At 42.1% G+C, this 22,550-nt stretch overlaps 1 protein-coding gene across 1 annotated transcript in view; it reads left to right on the top strand.

Moving 5' to 3' along the window:
• Nucleotides 1–651: 651 nt before the first annotated feature.
• Nucleotides 652–22,550, top strand: part of LOC148009763 (alpha,alpha-trehalose-phosphate synthase [UDP-forming] 5-like) — a 36,790-nt gene continuing 14,891 nt past the window's right edge. Inside the window, exons 1-4 of the mRNA XM_087672638.1 lie at nt 652–3,132; nt 3,222–3,495; nt 3,615–3,960; nt 4,049–4,118. Coding sequence (XP_087528764.1) covers nt 1,154–3,132; nt 3,222–3,495; nt 3,615–3,947 — 2,586 coding nt within the window. The 5' untranslated portion in view covers nt 652–1,153 and the 3' untranslated portion in view covers nt 3,948–3,960; nt 4,049–4,118. The remainder of the gene's footprint in view (nt 3,133–3,221; nt 3,496–3,614; nt 3,961–4,048; nt 4,119–22,550) is intronic.

Here is a 22,550-nt window from a genome sequence, read left to right on the forward strand (position 1 = left end):
GCAAAACCACGAGACAATGACCATCATATGCCTTGCACATGAGGTCTTTAAGATCAACAATAGTAGAAGCAAAAAGTTGAACTCCAATAAATCAACAACCAGAGTATGCACACATGAAGTTTCATAGCAAAAAGGTCAACTCAAGTGCAGATTGCCATTATCCACAACAAACTTAAATCCAAGTGTTATTAGCAAGCAAACACGAGTTCTCCTTGTGACAATCAGAAACAAAATGGCTTGATTGCCAAGAAAGAAAAGCAGTCAATGTGGTCACCCTTTTGTGCCCATAGGAGGTCATGTGCGATGGCTATCAACGCGGGTCTGCTTGGTTTGTCCTGGATCTTGGGGTGCATGGGCTCGGGGGCTGGCTAGCGCAGGTTCACATGGTGAGACGAGAGAACCGCCTCAAAAGGGGTGTATGGTGTAGATCCCAAAAGGGGGGGTGTTTTGTCGGCATGGGTGAAATTGGGCGCGAGGCCATGTGGGTTTTGGGCGGCCATGCTCCAACGCACATAGACAGCTGGCGATGGCGAAATTCGCGATCATGACACAGATAAGCTTAATTTTTGGGGGGGGGGGCCGCGGGAGAGAGAAGACCATGGAAAAAAAAAAAAAAAAGAAAGAGAAGACTTGGCTACAACTGTAGAATGGATAAGAACAAAAATCAAATTCCCCTGCCTGCTCCTCAGCCTCATCACCATCATCATGATACACTCACGCAAGCACACGCACAGAAGCTTTAGCCCTTCCCCTCCCTTTTGGGGCTTTTACCCTTCCTCTACCGTCCGTGCTCTCTCCTCTCTGTTTCTCACACATCATCACACATATCCTCTGCCTGTTTTTGCCTCAATTCAGCAATAAAAGCCTCCATTTTTCTGTCTCTCTGATTTCATCAGGTTCAATCCTGTTCCACAAATTCCTTTACCCTCTGTTTTGGTCAATCCCATCTGAGCCGGCAAGCAATCCCTTTCCAGAAAGCACACTCATGTATCTCTGATTTTCTGGTCAAATCCATCCAATCCAGAAGGCAATCGCTTCCAGAAAGCACAATTGTGTGTGTGTGTGTGCGCGCCTCTCTCTCTCTCTCTCTCTCTTTAATTGTTGTCAATTCCATCCCTCCTGCAGGCAATCCCTTCCAAGAAGCACAAACGAGATGGTCTCCAGGTCGTACATCAACCTCTCGGAGCTCACCACCGGCATCCACACGAAGCGGTTCTCTCGAGTCCCTTCCGCTCCAGGTATCTCAACAGAGCCTCGCGAAGAAGAGAATACCAATAGTGTCGCCTCCGACATCCCTTCGTCCATTGTACAGGATCGCATCATCATCGTTGCACACTTCTTGCCCCTGAAGGCCCAGCGGCGGTCTGATAACAGAGGATGGTCTTTCAGCTGGGATAAAGACTCGCTTCTGTTACATCTCAAAGATGGCTTGCCCGAAGACATGGACGTTATCTACATAGGTTGCCTTAACGTCCAGGTGGATGTTGCCGAGCAGGATGATGTCTCGGCTACTTTGCTCGATAGCTTCAAGTGCGTCCCTGCATTCTTCCCTGCTGACATTGGTGAGAGATTCTATCTTGGCTTCTGCAAGCAGCAGTTGTGGCCTCTGTTCCATTACATGCTGCCCCTCACACCGGACCATGGCAGACGGTTCGACCGGTTCCTCTGGCAGGCTTACGTCACTGTTAACAGAGTGTTTGCTGACAGAGTCATGGAAGTGATCAGTCCAGATGATGATTTTGTGTGGGTGCATGATTACCATCTCTTGGTCTTGCCCACGTTCCTTCGTAACAAGTTTAATAAAATTAAGCTGGGTTTTTTCCTCCATAGCCCTTTTCCGTCTTCAGAGATATTTCGCACTCTCCCTGTCCGGGAGGAGATTCTGAGAGGACTTTTGAATGCTGATCTCGTTGGTTTTCATACCTTTGACTACGCCAGGCATTTCCTATCTTGTTGCAGCAGGATGCTTGGGTTGGAGTACGAATCTAAGCGAGGATATATTGGCCTTGATTACTATGGAAGAACAGTGGGAATCAAGATCATGCCAGTAGGCATACACATGGGGCAATTAGAGGATGGGCTCAAACTTGTGGATACAGAATTGAGGATAGCAGAATTGAGAGCTGAATATGAAGGCAAAATTGTTCTGTTGGGGGTAGATGACATGGATATTTTCAAGGGAATCAGTTTAAAACTATTAGCACTGGAACAGCTTCTTAGAGAACATCCAAAATGGAAAGGTATGGTTGTTCTTGTCCAGATTGTTAATCCAGCCCGAGGACGTGGCAAAGATGTTGAAGAAGTCCAAGAAGAGGTGGAGTCTAATGCTGCAAGGATTAACAAGGAGTTTGGTTTTGAAGGTTACAACCCTGTTGTATTGATTGAAGAAAGGCATGTGCCATTACATGAAAGGATTGCATACTACAATATAGCAGAATGTTGCATAGTCACCGCAGTAAGAGATGGCATGAACCTTATCCCTTATGAGTACATAGTTTGCAGACAGGGCACTTCAAAACTTGATACCAGTCTGGGGCTGTCACCCAATGTCCCTAAGAAGAGCATGCTAATTGTATCTGAATTTATAGGATGTTCGCCATCTCTCAGTGGTGCTATAAGGGTGAATCCGTGGAACATTGAAGCAGTTGCTGAGGCTATGAATTCTGCCATAAGCATGCCAGAAGCAGAGAAGCATATGCGGCATGAGAAACATCATAGATATGTAAGTACCCATAATGTGGCATATTGGGCTCAAAGTTGCGTTGGGGACCTTGAAAGGTGTTGCAAAGATCATTCTCAATGGCTTTGTTATGGATTAGGCTTTGGACTGGGCTTCAGAGTCGTAGCACTCGATCCTCATTTTCAGAATCTTCTTCTAAATGAGCATATTATATCTGCATACAAGCATGCAACCAGCCGGGCAATCCTTCTTGATTACGATGGCACTATGATGCCACAGGGGTCTATTGATAAGACTCCCAGCCAGGAAGTTTTGACAGTTTTAAATTCACTCTGTGGTGACTCCAGAAATATGGTTTTCATTGTCAGTGGAAGAGGGCGGCAACCATTAAGCGAATGGTTTTCACCTTGTGAAAAGCTTGGAATAGCTGCTGAGCATGGATTTTATTACAGGTTTTACCGGCAATGTTTAGTTATTTTAATGTGTGCCATTTTAGTAATAGAGGTATTCACTATTTGTGTTGGTTCCCTTATGAATATAGGTGGTCCAGGAATGATGAGTGGGAGACCCCTGTGCCAGTCACAGATTTCAGTTGGAAAGAAGTAGTTACTCCTGTTTTTAGTCTATACACTGAAAGTACTGATGGTTCCTATATCGAGGCAAAAGAAAGTGCATTGGTATGGCATTATCAAGATGCAGATCCTGACTTTGGGTCTTGGCAAGCCAAAGAACTGTTAGACCACCTAGAGAGTGTTTTAGCAAATGAGCCTGTTTGTGTTAAAGGTGGTCAACACATTGTGGAGGTGAAACCTCAGGTGAGTTCTTGCCTGAGTTTGCACAAATATTTTTTGTGTATGTTCTGCACGGACTTGACCAGGTATTATCCCTGCTCTTATTTTCTACATGTCTAATTGCTTGGTATGTCTTTTCTCAGGGGGTTAGCAAAGGTGTCATTGTTGAGCAGCTTCTGTCATCTTTGGCAGAGCGTTATGTGCCACCCGATTTTGTCTTGTGCATTGGTGATGATAGGTCAGATGAGGACATGTTTCAGAGCATTGAAAATACCATGGCTTTGCCACCCCACATTCCAAGTGCTGAGATATTTGCCTGCACTGTTGGACGAAAACCCAGCAAGGCCAAGTACTTTCTAGATGACACTGTGGAGGTATTGAAACTCCTGGTAGGGCTTGCAACAGCATCTAATCCCACAGGGGAATGTGCAGCAGGAAGCTTGCACATTGAAGGTGCTCCTGCACAGTCAAGCTGACTGCTTTCTCAAGGTTAGTTGACTGGCTTTGCCCAATAATGAGCCCTTGTAAGATGGCAACCTGTAACACCACGTTTATGACAATAGTGCTTGCAATGCAGGGAAGTTTTCCAGGGTTCTCTCAACCGGGGTGAAAGACATCCTGGAAGGTTTCAATCCATTCCATTAGCGGTACAATTTTCTGCTTTGCAGCTATTCATGTGCTACATGTCATGCTAATATCAGTTTTTGGTTCAGTTAACCATTGTGCTGTATTTTGCATGTCTAATATTGTTGTTGCATTTGTGACGTTGAGACATGCTTTCATCTGTATACTCTTCGTGATGATCAAGTGGCATTAGCTGATAAAATTGTCAGTTGACTTATGTGGGATACTAGACTCTTAAAATACCTGTTGACTAAGGGATATGAACAAACAGCTGATTTTTAGATCTGGATAAGAGATGTTTGGACTGGCTCACAGCATGCCACCCTTTTGAAAGGGGCAAAGATGAACACTTGAATGATTTAAGCCCTAGATGATCAATGCTTTTTCAGTAGCTATGCATACAACACTCTTCCATGCTCTCAAGACTGCTGATTCTTTCAAGGGTCACAGGTCGGTCACCTTCTTGAGCTCTGTTGCTGCACTTTGGTATAACTTTGTTGCACAAAGACTCCTAGATGTTTTAATGCCACTTAGACAGGGTAAACATGAAGATCTGTGTAGATCTAAATAAGGTGGGACCCAAGATGTGCTTGCAAAACACATGACAAGGTGAAAAGGTGCTGGTTGCCAAAAAGCAATGGGGCCACAATCTGCCTGTGTAGGTTGAGGGATGCTGCATCAATTCAAGAGTGTTTCTAAGGTTAAAAGATCCAGGTAACCATAATGGTGGTAGTATTGGTAGATGTGGGAGTATTGGCCATTCGTGGGCCATGGCATATTGCAGACGTTTATATTAGGTTCTAACTTCTAGATCTTAATCTTGAATGTTCTTTAAACTCATGGTAGAATCATATATACTTGTCAAATCTCTTCTAAACTTGCAGGTATACTCTATATTGTTGAGGAATCTAAGTGGTTTGGTGTAGATGTTCAACATATAAATGGTATTACCCATTTATATGTCTAATATTGAAATGTTCCTTGAAATAGATGTAAATTCCTTTTCCCTGTTTTGCTGTTTTGGCCTCAGGTCGAAGTGACTCTGAAATGTGTTTTTGTTTTGCTATTTCCAAAACTCTAGGAAACTATGACTCTCACCAACTTCAGACCATTCAGTAGTCCCCACTGCTAGACATCAGTTTGCCAACCCCTAGAAAACATAGGTAGCAATTAAGCTCAAATTGAAATGGAGCATTATTCATGTAAATGTCTTGCATAGTCCCCATGTATGCCCACACCGTTCCCTTCAGAAACAACTACAAGAAACACACTTTGTCTGTGACAAAGGCATCCAAAATTGCACCAAGTTTGAGACCTTAGAGAAAAGAGAGAATCTCAAATCAAGGTGCTGTATAAACCTGAATTGGTAAGGTTTAGATCAAAATCTTTTGGAGATGTAGAGCTGCCCAATGGACTTGCCATCATTAGAGGAGGAAAGTGCTACTCTTTTGATTCCATTCAAGTTGTTGTCCATTCTTTGTAGCTGAAAATAAAAAAATCTGCCAAATTGAAGGCGTGTGCGCACACCCACAGGTGCTTTTGCACGCGCGCGCGCATACACACACACAGATGGGAATACTTGCCTTTTTAAATGCATTTTTTTCTCTAGAATAGTCTTTATAACACAAGGGGATTGCTTTGCATTTAAGAGATGCTCATTGGGTGAAACTTTCAATCTAATCTATTCTAAGGTTTAAAATTTCAATCAAATGGAAGTTTCACATTTAACCTCCTTTCTTTAGATCTACCCTTGTATCATGTAGTTTCTACACTTGTCCATTGCATGCCTAGTGTCAAATCCTCTATTGCTGGTGCAATAGTTACTATGCTCAGAGCTAGGATAATAGAAGTAAGAGTCTATTTTTAATTAAAGATGTTATCACATTTCGTATTTTGTTGTCATACTTCTTGCTCGAAACAATACTAGTGATCCCAAGTACACACAATTAGAATCCGTCATGGCTGGTGGAGCATTGAATGAAATAAACTGATGATTGCAAATGGAAAGCCAGATATAGTCTGAAAACGCAAGTTGCTGATTTGAGACACACAAGCCTGGTCAACACAGGGAAGAAGGACCTGTAATCAACAGAAAAATCATAGTAAGAACCAAGATCCTGCAATCTAATATCATGTTAGAAGTGGTGTAGCAATGGAAGCATAAACAAGTGCTGAAATAGACTATTGAACACAAGACAAAAGAACACAAGAACATTGCAAAAGAAGAGAACTCAGAGATATGCTCGGGGAATGGAATTCATAAATCATACACGAGAATGATGCATACAATAGTGAGTTATTGGTCACTGGCTCCTCTCTCCAATAGGAAGACCACTTGAAGAATGATAATGAATGAATGAGAGGAGGAGGAGCGATTGAATAAATAGGTCCAAAATATGCCAAATATGGCAATTGTTTGGCTAGCAATAAATGCCTAAATAATCACTAAAATGACTATCATAAAATGCCTAAAATACCCAGTAGTATCAAGTATAGCTCAGACTCACATATAAGCTGACTAGATTGCTAATAGCTTTATAACGTATATGCATTGATTATTGTGCTCTGAACAAGATTACGATAAATAATTGCTTTTTGATTCCCTGGGTTGATGCTATGGATAGACTGCAGGGAGCAGTCATATTCAGCCATATAGATATAATTGGGTATTATCAGATATGCATTAGACCGAAGGATGTGTCTAAGATAGCTTTCAAAACATTATTTGGGCTATATGAGTTTCTTCTCATGCCTTTTGGGCTTATGAATGCTCCTGTCACTTTCAATCGGATGGTGGATTGCATTTTCAAGCAACATAGAGCATTTTTGGGCACCTTCTTTGATGACATGATTGTCTGTTCAAAGAACAAGACAGAGCATTGAAGACACTTGGACATTGTGTTCAATGAATTTCGTGAACATAGGGTGGTTATCAACGATAAGAAAAGTGAATTCTTTTATGAAATCGACTTTTTGGGGCATATTATATCGGTTGATGATATTTGCATGGAGCTTGCAAATATTAATTCAATATGATCGTGGCGACCTTTGATAAATGTGCATGAGATTTGCAACTTCTTGGTTTTATGTTTTTATTATAGAAAGTATGTACGCAGTTTGTTGAAATTGCATCTCCATTGCATACTTTGTAGAAGGATGTGCCATTTAGATGGACAATAGTGGAAATTTCAGCATTTGAAAAGTTGAAGGAAAAGAGACTTCAAATCTTATGCTTGTGTTGCCGATCTAAGAAAGTCATTCATAGTTCAGTTTTGTGATGCATGTGGTAACAACATTGGGATTGTTTTTATGTAGAATGGCGAAGTTATGGCTTATGAGAGCCGAATTTTCCATGGTGCAAAAAAGAAATTATAGGTTTTTGAGAAAGAGCTCTTGGTTGTAATTCATGCATTGTCTATGTGGAAATACTATTTGTTGGGGTACTGGCTTTATAGTGCAGAAAGACCATCAGACTTAGAGGTACTTTTCGTTAGAGAAGCATATGAGATGGATAAATTTTCTCTCTATGTTTCGTTTTCAGAGTGTACATATTGATGGTAAAAGAATGTTATGGCTGATGCACTGTTATGTAAGCCACAAATTTCAGCCGTAAGCATGGTTTATCACAGAGTTGGATGCCGTGAGAGTAATATGTTGTTGATTCAGACATTGCTAATGTTTATGATTAGCTTCGCAATGGTGAGAGGCATAAGCGCTTTATGCTAAGAGATGAATTTTGGATGATGCATGGATGACTGTGTCACAAAGCAGTTGAGGCTCAGAGTTATCAGTGAAAGTCATGCTCCTCCGTATGCAAGACGCAAAGATATTGATGCCATAATCAAGGCAGTGGAGCATTTCTGTTATTGGCTAGCTTTGAGGCATGACATAGAGCAGTTTGTTAGGACATGCATCATATGTCAGAAGGTAAAGCAAGATAGATAAAAGATATTGGGTTTGTTATAGCCTTGCCTATTCCAGATAAGCCTTGGCTTAGCATTGCAATTGATTTTATTTTTGAGCTTCCTAGGACATCTATAAGGAATGATGGGATATGGACTATCATTTGATGCAGGTTTAGCAAACAAGCCCATTTCATTTTGGTGAGGAAGAAAATAAACGATGATCATATGGCACAATTGTTTTTGCAGTAGATTTTTAAGTATCATGATATGCCAGAGTCGATTGTCAGTAATCAAGACCCTCGGATAACCAGTTTATTTTGGAAGGGGTTGTTTGAGAATATGGGTACTATACTAAAACTCTCATGCTCCTTTCATCTGTGTAGACAGATGTTTAGTTTGAGGAAGCAAATTCCACAGTGTTAGGTCTTTTGAGGTGCTATATTTTAGACCAGAAGACACAGTGGGAGCAGTATTTGCCCTTGGTTGAGTTTGCTCATAACAACACAGTGTATAGTTTCACTGGCAAAGCTCCATTTGAGGTGGGTGAGGGTGGCAAGAAGGTACCACCTATCTTGTAAACTAAGGATAAGATCTTTTAGGTTGATCGTTACATGGAAAACTTGGATGCTGCTTATGCAATATGAAGTATGGACTTCAAAGATCATAAGATAAGCAAAATAGGGTAGTTGATCGCCATAGACGTGCTTTGTAGTTTGTTAAAGGTAATTTCGTATTGTTGCGTTTTGAAAAGGCAAGACTGGAAAAGATGGAAGGAAGAGAGAGATTGTATTCGAAGTTAAGTTTGAAAGGAAGAGAGAGATTGTATTTGCCAATTGTTGATAGCTCTCATATGTAGCGGATCTCGGATGTATTCAGCATGCATCCAAGGTATTGTGTTGATAGTATATTTGCCATGAGGTTACTACTCAGTGTACTAGTCATTGTGAGATGTATGCAGATGAGTATGAGTTTTACCCTAGGCATTGAAACCATACTTTGGCATCAATTTATGATCAGTTTGGCATGAGTTTTTGCCTTAGTTTTGAGATCAAATTCTGATCAATTTCAGCCGAGTTATTGATAAGTTTGACAACCGTTTATGGTCATTTTTGAGATCAATTTTGCACCGGTTGATCAATTTTTGCAATGAGCTTGTGATTAGTTTGGGGTCACATTTGCAGCAGTTTGTGATTAATTCTCAAATCAGCAAGTGATTAGTTTATGATCAGATTATGCTCAGTTTTCAATGGTTTATAGTTGGTTCCATGGACAGTAGCATGTTAGTAAATTCCATTCTCAGTTTTAGCCATGGTTTATGCTGAAAATATGCTTAACTACAGGTGTAAAGTCTGAACAGTAGAAATATGAGTTATGCATGCGTTGAATGGGTTTCTAGCAACAATTTTGGACTGTATTTTAGATTTATATCATGTTTATGCTGACTAGAAATTTTCAGCAAGGTTTGGGGCATGTAGCATGGTTGGATAATAGTGGCCAATGTTGTGATTGTGATGCCTTACGGAATTCTAGAGCAATATGCTTTTTCTTTGGCACAATGCAATGCAATCACGGACAATTGCAAGGATTTCAAGGTGGAGGTTTGTCACAGGGATGTGAAATTTTGAGATTCTTTAATCTTGTAGATAACATTTGATTAAGTTATTAATCAAATGTGCAAGGCTGTTTAGCACGTGATGCACATGGTAGTTATTTCATGATAACTTGCCAAGGAACTCGAGGATGCAGTGGGTTTCAAAGGAAAAAGTTGTGATAAGTTATGCTAGTTGGGCTTTGGGGGTGGATTGGTGTCAGTTTTAACCCTGGGACAATTATTGGCCAATAAGTGTTAGTGATGAAACCAGGACTAGCATTAATTAATTAATTAATGTCAATCTAAGGGTCAATAGAGCTTGGAGACTACTCTAGGTTGCAAATGGCTTAGTCAATTTAATTATAAATGGTATATTTAATTTTGGGCAGGTCAGAATTAATTTTCAAAAATATTTAATTTTAAAAATTAATTAAATGATTGGATAATGCTGAAAAATGGGTTTAAAAGGTTGCCACTTGGCAAAAATGCCCATGCAAGGCTTAAAAACGTTTTTGGAGGTTGGAGAGAGAAATTTAGTTCATTTAGGTTGAGAGAGAGAGAGAGAGAGAGAGAGAGAGAGAGAGAGAGCTAGTGGTCTGATTTTCTTGTAGCGGGCGACCTTTTGGAGGCTGGGGTAGTAGTAATCAACCTATTTGATGCAGTCAACAACAATTTTGGGGTTTACAAGAGTTGGTGACAACAATTTCTGGCATCTCTGATAGTAGGCGACAGCTCATGGGGCAATTTTTGATACGTAGCAGCCAATCCGAAGGGTTTCTTTGCGAAGAATTTTTGAATTTTCTCCCCCTCTGGCACTCTCTCACCTTCTTCAACCTTTGCTCAGTCATTCTCAGCATTTCTTTGCCATTTGGATCAGATCTCAGCCAAATTTGGGGGAGAGTAGAGAGATCTCTATTGTAAGCCCTAAATTTATGTATGAATTAGGATTTGACAGCCACCTCGGGACGGGACCCGTGCCAACAGGGAAAGGCATCATACATTGAATTCAACACTTGAAATTTGTGTAATTGTTAGGGAATTCAGATGCAGCCCATACATTGTAAATTGGGGCAACATTTGGTCAGTTTGTGGTTCCAGTTGTGCAAGTCCTGGGTGAAAAATCAAGGGGCAATTGGTCAAAATTGATTGTTGATTGTTATTACAGCAAGGGGTTGTTGGAATAGCAAAGGAGATTGTGAATCTTAGCTTATACTCATTCCATTAGCATTCAATCTAAAGAAATACCGTAAGGGCAGCCAGTTTTGGGGCCAATAGGGTGTCCGATGTCCAAGATTATTAAGGTAATTTATGCATTTCAAGTTATGTTTATTTGCTGATTGTTGTTATTAAGTTCTTAATTAGGGAATTACCACCCTCTCCAAGAAGGAAGGCTAGTTTCACCTACCTTTTCAACACACAAGAGAACCCAATCATCACTTTTGATTGTTTTGCTTGGGTCGTTTAGAGAGCTAATTCAGCTTTCTCAAGCTAACTTGCCATATGCAGATCTCTTTCATTGCCGACAAATAAAAGTGTGCTATAATAGTCAATGATGTTCTTATTGAACAATCTAATTAAGTGATCCATTTTTGTATTGTTCCTTATTGACTTGCTTGCTAAACCTACATGCTACACCAATATCTTATCATTCATTTTTAGTGCTTTAGGAAGCTCCAAGATGAAAATTGTAGCCATGCTGTCTTACTACCTATCCACAACAAGTATAAAGCACAAATTTCCAATATCTTTTGACCTACGTTGCAAATTCCTTATATAATTTTCCATCTCATCTGAAATTTGGCAAAAGAAAGTCTCAACTACTTTCTCTGTAGTATCAGTACGTGGATGCTCTTCAATAATAGGCCTTAATTGCTTTGTGACACCAAAGGCAACCATGCATCATAAGGAATCCATTCTAAAGAGTATAGTGCACATGCTGCTGACCAGTAAATGACTAATGGTAAAATTGTACTGTTAAATATCATCACATGGCCATGGTGCATTAGAAGTGGACCATTGTTATTTCTATAGTTGTGCGATGACACTGGTTGTCCCCAAACTATGGCATTCCTTTTGGTATTTGTTTTATTCTTTGAAGAGCTTTCAATTCGAGGTACAAAAACCAATGTCTTAATTGTCAATGCTTCTTGGAGCACAATTCCCTCCGTGAACTCTAATTGTGCAGCCACAAAACAGGGCTGAAGGTTCTAATTTACAGCAGTAAATCAGTCATCGTTCTTGCCCAAAATTGATTTATATACCCTCTTCCAATTCAGTCCTCTTTGTCCTCATGCATTTGCCAGCTATTTTACACTAAACAATGTGACAAAACTGATCTCGGTATTTCCTCTAATCTGCCCCACTTTGTCCTTCATGCCTTTGCCGACTGTTTCTCACTATCCTTTGTGCGACAAAAGTGATTGTATTATCTTAAGATCAGTTCCCTTTTCTCCTTAATGTATATTTCATCAATTTCTCTCTCCAATCATGGTATTTCACACAACAAAGACTGATTGTTGAAAATATCACGCATGCTCTCTAAAGTCTGAAATGGTGCCCTAAGCGGCACATGATACCATGCCAGCAAATACAAAACCCATTATAGAGTTTATAGGGCGAGTATCACAAGGACATGAAATTTTAATTTAATGCTCGTGAGATATTGAAGTTGGGACATTTAATTAAGTTATGCACGTGAGGTGTACATGTGAGATTAAATAGAATGTGTGTCATGGTGATGGATAATCCTAGCTTAGGTAGTAGGGGACATTGGCAAAAGTTGTGGTGGATAGATGCTAGTGGGTGCTTGGTGTCAGATCTTGGCTCAATACATTAAATGTGCCCTTGCAAATGACTTTTGGTGTCATGGGTTTTAGAGAATTAAATTATTTGATGTTTTGGACTAAGGTTAATTGAAAGTTTGAACACTTTCAAGTTTAAAGAGGTTAGGAGTTTAAAGTGGAGGTTGGATACAATTTAATGTCATTTAAAAGAGGGCAGGACCAAAGAGCCATTACAAAAAAGAATTTGCATGTGGAGGCTCTAGTGAACATTGAAAGTTGTTAAGTGTCAAGTTTGGGGCTGCATGGAAGTGTATCTTTCATGTTGCTGTCTTTTTCTCATATTTTGGTGTGGGTTTTTGGACCATGCAAGGTCAGGAAGTCTATGGATGGCAGTTTGAGGGAAATTTACATTAGGTAATGCAAAATTTGGAGCAATTAATAGCTGGTGAACCTGATTTTGAGTGGTTTGACAGTAGAAAGATCCTAATTCATAGTTGGCTCTGATGTATGGGCATTTTATGCGTGGGAAACTCATATTAGTCTTTCTCCTCCCCCCCCCGGTGGTCAAAATGCCAACCAAAGCCTTATTAGTAAATTTTGAAGTACAACCGAAGAACACTAATTCACAGCTGGCTATTGCTATATGGGCATAATTGTGCATGAGAATCAAAATTCACTCCCCTCCATTTTGCCCCATCTTCTCTCTCCCCCCATGCCAACTGAAGCCTCACCAATGAATTTGAAGCAATTCCGCTATTGTTTTGAGATTGTTTAAGTTAAGCTACTCCAAGGTGTTCCACCCCAAAGCAGCTAGAGTATCGTGTACCCTTTGCTGTCGAGAGATCTACTAGGACTACAGAGGCAGTGGTTATCTTACCAAGGGAGCCCAAGTAATCATCCTAGAGAGGCTAGGGCATCGGACCAAGGGTGCTCATTGACTGCCCAAGGGCTTATCAAGTCCTGCAAAGGTGGATGGAATCAACAGTGGACTTTGTGTTTTGTTTTTTTTTGGAGGGCTTTGGGTTAATGTGCTTTAAATTTAGCATTAAATGAGAGTTTCAAATCAGTTTTTGTCCCATTGAGTCACTGTGCCTTGAAGTACGGGAAAGTAAGGATGGATAGCCCTAGTACCTTTATAAAACAAGTAAACAATTCCACATACTACAAGAATAAGTGTCTTGGGATTTCTAAGTGTGTATGTGTATGCCAATCATATGGAGAACATGCTCATATAGAATGTGATGCAATGGTGTCACTTGGACTATGCCCTCGCAGAGGAATTGTTCACTTGCCAAAGCACCCTTTTACAATCATATCATCTTGACAGTGTGGATGAAGTTACAAATGTCTATAATATACAATGTATAATAAATAAATATCGGAAATGAAAAAATTATAAACATCATCATTGTTACTATAAAGAGAAAAAACTTGCCCCCCTCAAATTTGAAGGAGAAGGAAGAGGGAAGCACCTTCTCCCCATGAATTTGAAGTAGAGAAGGGTGTATCCAAGCTAATATGTAGTAGAAGATACTGTAGAACCAGCCGATTGATTGCCTTGGTCAAAATATTTGCAAAATTGTCACTGAACAACATAAACTCTTGGCAAATGGTGCCTAGCTCAATATGCTCTGTGGTGAAATGATAGTGAGCCGCCACTGTTAGCAGTCATGTTTGTCATGCCTTGTCATCTCCTGCCTGTGAGCCTCAGTCTGAGTCAGACGAGGACATTAGGAGCTCTGACATGTCTGTCATGTGTTATGATGGGGGTGGCTAGTCACTCTTGACTGGCTGTCTTAGGATGTGTATTTCTTTTTGGCCTCTTTTAGTGGGCAGCCATTGGCTGCCCGGCCACTTTTTTGGTCACTGATATGGGGTGCCCATTTTAGGGCATTTTAGGGTTTGCGCCCATTTTAGGGTTAGGGTTAGGGTTTGTCCTTTGCCTATTTATAGGCAGCCCCCTCCCCACTTTGTCACTTGTCTTCTTGCAGATTCCGACACTCCTTCTCCCCCGTGGTGGTGCTGCCATCATTATCAGCCTGATCTGGTGCCCTCACTGACGCTGTGGGCTGCGTGTAGGGACTGATCAGTCTCCTTCCGCCTTCCCATTTGTATTCAGCATTCATTTCAGTCAGTGCAGATTTCTCTTTCTTATTTTCTGCTTTCTCTCTCTCTCTCTCTCCCTCCGTGTTCGTATTCCCTCTTCCGCAGAGCACTCTCACATGGTATCAAAGCCGAAGGAGAGTACACGGAGCTGAGTTTTACGCGGGAGAACACCCACAACTTTGCGTTTGCTGGTCAAGACGTCTCCAACAGCTGAGGCGTCACCTTCTGCACCATCTTCTTGATCAAGGCGGCCTGTTTTGGTGTCATCTATTTGCGTTTGCTGCTGGCGTCATCCCTAACAGCCAAGGTGGCCCTTCCAGGAGGTCCCAAATATTTGCGTTTGCTGCTGGCGCCTTCTCCAGTGGCTGCCACGTCATCAACAACCTCTTCTTGCTTGCGTTTTCAGCCAGGCGGCCTCCCCAACAGCTGGGCGACGTCTTCCTTACTGGCGTTTTGAGGCAGGAGGCTGTTTTTCTGTGGTGACTGCATCGTTAGCATTTGCGTTTGACATCATCCTTGCGTTCTATGGAAGGCGGCCAGCTCAAGAGCTTCTGGTGTTTGTGTTTCGGCACCGGCAACCTTCCCTTGTGTTTTGGTGTTTGCAGATATCGAAGATGTCTTCTCATCAGTTTACGGGCTTTGATGACTCAGATAACGAGCTTTTGTCTCGACACTCATCTGAATGGAGGCGTGATTTCTATCACGAGGACCATCGTCCGGAGTCTATTCCTCTTTCCCGTCCCCCTTCTATTCATGTATCTCGGCGAGCCCCTTCCGGCGGGCCGAAGATGCAGCCTTTGGTACCCCCTGTACAGGTACCCGTACTTCCTCAGCTGCCCAAAGAGGACAGGTTGGATGGCTCCAACTTCTCTCTATGGTCCTGCAAGGTGGAGTGTATCTTAGACTCCTTTGATCTTTGGGAGCTTGTTTCTGTTCTTATTCCCCGGCCTAAGGTGGATCTCGCAGATGGGACATCTATGGATCGTGCAGCCTTATGGGATCGGCTTAATTCTAGAGCCAGATCTTTCCTCTTTCTGAGTTTGCAGGATTCTGTCCTTGTTCATGTTCACATGTTGAAGATTGCAGTAGAGGTGTGGAGAAAGCTCGCGTCTCTCTACCATCGGAAGATGTTTGCCCACCGGATATCTCTTGAAAAGAAGTTGCGGATGCTCGCTATTGATGATAGTCCTTCCATGAAGGACCACATCAACAGATTATAGGATATGAGGGATAAGCTTGCATCCCTCGGTCGGACGATATCTTCTGAAGACATGGCTATGATTCTCTTGACTCAGCTGCCATCGCCTCGGTTTGATGTCTTCTACACCAGCCTTCTTAGATCGAGGACCCGTGAGAAGCTTCTATGGGAGGAGCTATCTCCGCTTGTCTTGGAGCATGACGAGCGACTCAGAGAGGTCAGTGCTAGTGGATCCGACTCCACTAGAGCCTTTGTTGCAGGTTCGGGAGGACAGAAGAAGAAGAAGAAGTCAAAGGCTAAGAAGAAGGACAGTTCTTCAGGCTCTGACACAGATTCAGAGAGACTGAAGTACCCACACTGTGGGAAAGGGCCACATCCAGAGGAGAAATGTCGGAAGAAGTACCCTCACCTTCGTCCGGGAGCGAAGGATGGATCTACATCGGAGCCTTCTTCTACCTCTACCTACACCAGCTGTTACCCATGAGTCATTGTTCCTTCATATCCATGCTTTGGAGGAGGATCCTTCTTCCATGGCTGCAGTGTCTTCTGCGCAGCCTTGGTTAGTGGACAGTGGTGCTTCGAGTCATATGACTCCCCGAGGTGATTTGTTACAGGATCTTTGTTCATCAGAGGGTTCAGTCATTGTTGGTGACATTTTATCGGTGCCTATTAGTGGTGTTGGCACATTGCCTTTGTTTACCGACCAACCTTCGAGCTCCTTTTCACAGGCCCTACATGTTTCGGATTTGGGCCTTCCTCTCCTCTCAGTTTATGGCCTTACGAGGCTTGGCACACGAGTGATCTTCACCAAGCATGCTGTTGTTATTGAGGATTCTTCTACAGGAGCTGTCTTATCTACAGGTTGGCAGGAGAGTGGGCTTTACAGGCTCCATTCCCCTTCTTTGATGCAGGTCCTCCGCGGCAGTTTATTGCTACACCCGTTCCCGCTTGTGCACCTTCTGTTCCATAGGTTCCTTCCCATCCCCCACCTTCTCCTCTGGTGGTTCCCTCGTACCCCCCATCCCTTTCAGAGGGGGACGATCTCGGTGATGCGGCTGTGGATTCCCTGGCCCCTAGTGTTTTAGAGGGGGATTCCCAGGATTGTGAGGAGCTCCTTTAGCGGCAGTCTACATCGACGGACGTCATCGACCTTGGCATTCCTCTTGCCCCCCCAGGATCCGTTTCTACCTTGGCCTTCAGCCACATTCAGGATCTGAGAGGGGGTGTTAGCAGTCATGTTTGTCATGCCTTGTCATCTCTTGCTTGTGAGCCTCAGTCTGAGTCAGACGAGGATATTAGGAGCTCTGACATGTTTGTCATGTGTTATGATGGGGAAGGCTAGTCACTCTTGATTGGCTGTCTTAGGATGTGTATTTCTTTTTGGCCTCTTTTAGTGGGCAGCCCGGCCACTTTTTTGGTCACTGATATGGGGTGCCCATTTTAGGGCATTTTAGGGTTTGCGCCCATTTTAGGGTTAGGGTTAGGGTTTGTCCTTTGCCTATTTATAGGCAGCCCCCCTCCCCACTTTGTCACTTGTCTTCTTGCAGATTCCGGCACTCCTTCTCCCCCGTGGTGGTGCTGCCATCATCATCAGCTTGATTTGGTGCCCTCACTGACGCTGTGGGCTGCATGCAGGAACTGATCAGTCTCCTTCCGCCTTCCCATTTGTATTCAGCATTCATTTCATTCAGTGCAGATTTCTCTTCCTTATTTTCTGCTTTCTCTCTCTCTCTCCCTCCGTGTTCGTATTCCCTCTTCCGCAGCGCACTCACAGCCACGTGCCGTGTTCGAGGGATAACGATAGGCCTACTTATGGCTAGCCCAAGAGATGGGTGTTGTGGCCAATGTATAGAGGTAGCTTCCATAGGAATGCTAGTTTTAGGATCTCCCACCCAATTAGAATTAGTATAGCCTTGTAAGCATAAACCATGACCAAAAGTTAGTCCATAATTATAGGTATACCTTAAATATCTTAACATACGAAGACAAGCAATCCAATGAGATATTCTAGGTGCATTAAAATATTGATTAAGCAAACTAACTGAGTATGCAAGATCTGGTCTAGTATGAATCATCTAGAGTAATTTTCTTACAACAGAAATAGGTGGATGTGAAGATGAATAGGTGGGATAAGATGGAGGATAAGATGATGGTGGTGGATAAGGAGGAGAAGGGGGTAAAGGTGGATAGACAGAAATAGGTTGCTGATGTCCAACGAGCATCGATTGTTGGGGAGGTACCCAAACGGATATAGGTCCATGTGATACCGTGGGTGTAGGCAGAGACATTGGGACATGATAGTCTAAATGTCGGCTAGGACACAACAGAATGATTGGATGGTCCACCAGGCAATGCCATAGAGGCAAATTGTGATACCAAACGATCCACACTCGAGTATGTTTGGAATGCACTCATAGAGGGATAACCCAAAAGTGTGTGTTTGGGTGGTGGGGCCTTCATTAAAGGTACACCATTTGGAAATGGGTATGTAGAGGTTCTAAAGATCGTGCCTAAATGTGCAAAATCCCCCGGTGTAGTGTGTGGTGGATAATGTGGTGCACTTAATGGAATTAGAAAGGAAGGTGCAATGGAAGATGAGGGAAGGATTGGTGGAAGCCCAAATGGATTTGTGATGGATGTTGTTGTGGGAAACATGGTGGGTTTCTTTTATTCATTAAATTCATTAGATGAAGCACCTTCTCCATATTGACCATGAGAAATAATATTATTTGAAGGAAAAGGAAGGGACGGAATACTTACGAGTTCTTCTTTTAGCTTCCTACCTAGTTTTAAGATCATAAAGAAATACTTGTATTCCTTATCACTCACAAATTAAAGTTTGTTTTGAAGAGTTTCTTCTTGATGAGCATTCCTTGATTTAACAGAAAATACAGAATTAGTTGGCATAGAACCTGAAATAATAGGGTTCATACTTGGCATTGAAGAAAAGAAGTGTAGTGGGAGTGATGTGTAATTTGAGCTATGTTCCACTTGAGGATGGTTGGTCCGTAGTAGAGATTCTGAAGGTCTTGCAAGATCATTAGTTCTGTGCACCGAGTCTAAAGGAGAAAACTCAAGCTTACCTTCAATCTCTTGTTGAGCCCTATGCATAAGGATTAGATTATATTCAGCGGTAGAAATCTGATATGGTTTGTGGACTTCATGGTAGTCCGATGGTTATTTGCTCGTTTCTGTCCATGTTTGGCCGTGGAGATGAGAGAGGGGCTGCGAATGCGTTGGAAGACATTTGACCCTTCTGTTACTGCTATTTTTGTGGGTGAGCTTTCCGATTAAAGGCGAAGGTTTCTCAAAGAGTATCTAGCTCTGATATTATGTGAAGAAATGCTTTAAACACAAAAAACACAAAATCAATCATACGACAAAGCACAGATTGATAAACACAGAACATAGTTAGGGTTAGGGTAACTCAAAGATAGTAAATACAATGAATAATAATAAAGTGAATGAATAATGAATATACATTGCTCATGCAACCAACACACTATGTAGTGAATCCTGAATCTCGAACTTTGGTATCTCTAGGATCAAGGCAGAGGTTATGAGCTATAGAGTATGTCATACTTTGAATGGATCTCAAATCGTAGCAAAGGCAGCCTTTGAGTGTTGAACTCTAGCAATGTAGGTAAGGAAGGTTAGATCTGGTACAAATGATAGTGAGAGAGAGAGAGAGAGAGAGAGAGAGAGAGAGAGAGAGAGAGTAAAAACGCAAGCACTTGAGGAGAGAAAAATTGGGTGATAGCTACTAGGTGCATACATAAACTGTGGAGGAGAGAGAAGATCAGAGCGGTAGCCGAAAACTGTAAACGTACCTTGTCGAGGAGAGAGAAGATTAGGGTGACAACTCGAGACTGTTGGCAACAATATGAAATGCTGACATCAGTATCAAATGAAGCAAGCAAATTGTAGGCGATAGCTCTAGGATACTGGGTGACAGTTGTAGACAGGTGACGAAGGATGGAATCAAGCGCCAGATGGTAGGAGATGGTTTAGAGAAGCTCTGACCGTGATGTCCTCATTTTTATAGACATTCATTTATTTACATCATTCTATTTTTGTAGTTTGTCTGAGCTATTGTATTCTTACATTCTATGTTTTCTTAGCGCAAAACCTAGTATATCTTTACAGGAGATCCTATAGCTAGCTTGTAGATCTAATCTATAGGTGGCAAATATAAACTTGCAACACATATATTATTCATTCAACAAAGAAAATAAAATGACAAAGCCCGAGAGCTAGAGCACTCTTGCATAGTAGACGATACCTGATTGGGCCTCAATGTGAGCACCCTTATTGTATTTCTTTAATATCGAAGAAGAGCCTTTACACGAACAATTGAAGGAGAATTAATCATCTTGGCATGGGGAACATGCTTGTTCATGTTCTCGAGAGAGGGCTCTTATGTTGACCAAGCAGCATAGGCAAGCCCAAATTTCAACCTTGGGACGTCTCCAATGCTAGTCAAGAATCACCAAGATACTAGTGCATTGTGGAAATTGACCTAATGGTTGAAGAAGAAAAACTTGAGAGTCCTCATCTAGAAGGACTAGATTGAGAATTGGCCAACTAGGTAGGTGGTGTCAGAAGTGGTGCAGCAACGGAAGCATAAACATGTGCTGAAATAAACAGCTGAACACAAGACAAAAGAAAAAAAATGAGAGAACACAATACAGATGAGAACTCAGATGTATGCTCGGGAAATGGAATCCATATACCAAGACATGAGACAATACAGATACAATGTGAGTCACCGGATGTGGAGGCATTAGCATCTGCTTCCTCTCTCCAAGAACTATCCAGTGATGAATGAATAAGTGGAGGAGGGAGCTAGACAATATATAGGACAAATAAATGCCCCCTCATGTGAGCTCCAGACGAAAGCCACCAGCTCTCTGTCAAGTAACTAGCCCATCATGAACCTAGATGTCAATTCCAGCTCTAGGATTTGTACTTGCCAGACTTCGGTTGATGCATCAGGGATGTCCCTCTCTAGATCCTGTGCATTTGTATAAAAATATAGATGAGGCATGGCTGCCCCATCTCACCACTCTCTCACACTCCCTCTTTGGCACTGGAGAGTTGTGAGGGATGACCGCATCACCACCACTAGAAAGTAGCTGAGGAAGGGGCCACTAAGCCCTTCTCTCGATCTGAAGAAGAGGATCCCTTCTGCACCTTGGACTTCGCTTTGGGCGGAGGATCGGAATCGAAATCTGAGGCAGATGATGACTCGTCGGAGGAGTCCACAGCCCACTGCGTCTTCTGCTCCTTTTTCTTCCTAGAAGCCGCTAACTCTATGCAATCTTGTGGTAAATAACCTTTCTTGCCACAGTGGTAACATTGGGCCTTCGACTTCTTTGACTTCAAACCCCTATCTGAAGCTGCAAAAGCATGACTGGAATCTCCATGTAGCATATGAGCAGTGGATGTGCACGGAGGAGCCATGTGGAGAGGATGTAGTACAGAAGTAGAGAAAAGAAGGTATTTGGAGAGGGAACACAGCCAAACCATGAGCATAGACTGCAAAAAGCAAGAGTTTACATACAGCAGAACCCAAAATCAGATCAAAAGAAGCCAAAATCTGTTGCACAAAGTCAAAAAATCAGATCAAATCTGCCAGAAACAGCAAAAACGGGCTGTTTTGCTAGTCGCCTAGCCCAAAAAAGTGCTTAAAACAGCAAAACGCAGGCTACACACTGCATAAACAGGTGTAGGGTACTGTCGCCAGCAGCCTGATGATGAAAACACAGGCAGCAGAAGGTGTTAGATAGCAGGCGATGGCAAATCTGCAGAAAACGCAGGTCAAACAGGTTGCTTGTATGGAGCAGCAGCCACCTGATCAGCAAGGGTAAAAACAGTTCAAAAATCAGCAAGAAAACACAGGAGAAACACAAATCGTGAAAACTGATACCATGTCAAAAGTGGTGCAGCAATGGAAGCATAAACATGTGCTGAAATAAACTTCTGAACACAAGACAAAAGAAAAAAAATGAGAGAACACAATATAGATGAGAACTCAGATGTATGCTCGGGAAATGGAATCCATATACCAAGACATGAGACAGTATAGATACAATGTGAGTCATTGGTTGTGGAGGCACTGGCACTTGCTCCCTCTCTCCAAGAACTGTCCAGTGATGAATGAATAAGTGGAGGAGGGAGCCAGACAATATATAGGGCAAATAAATGCCCAAAATATGACTGGTCGGCCAGCATTAAATGCTTGCTGACTGGCTGCAAATAATGCCAATCCACAATAAATAATAGCAAATAAATTGCCTAAATAATCCAGACTCAACCATGAGCTGACTAATCTGCTAATAGGTCGGACATGCTTATACTTGATCTTGGAAGATGGCTCCAATGCTAACCAAGCCTCGTAGGCATGCTCAAAACTCAAACCTCGGGAGATGGTTCTTGGGCTAGTCAATGGCACAACCACCAAGGTATCGGTCTACTTGACATGAAAAATATATAAACTAATGGCTTAGTAAGTGATATCACATGATAAAAACCCCTTAATTGAAAGAAAAGAAAGACGGATGGCATGATAAGGGAAAATCATGCTTGAGACCGATCTCAAAAGAGAAGATACTATCTCCATCTCCATGCTGATACAAAATGTAGAGGTAAGATTGACCAAGGCAATAGTTAATTTGAAGAACCATATCTATAGCTTGCTTAGGACGATAGATACTTGCCATGTTAGTCTTGAATTGAAATATAAAACCCAACATGCAAGTAGAATCGATATACCATTTGTTCCATATTGGGATGCTTTTGGTACTATGCTAAAGTGAGGAATAGGTGTAAGTGAGTGTGGATGCAACCAAACTACATGAAGAGTAAGTGGA

This window comes from Lygodium microphyllum, chromosome 30 (assembly GCF_053477565.2).
Source record: "Lygodium microphyllum isolate KBCC chromosome 30, Lygodium_microphyllum_v1.1.10, whole genome shotgun sequence".
Classification (NCBI taxonomy): Eukaryota; Viridiplantae; Streptophyta; class Polypodiopsida; order Schizaeales; family Lygodiaceae; genus Lygodium; species Lygodium microphyllum.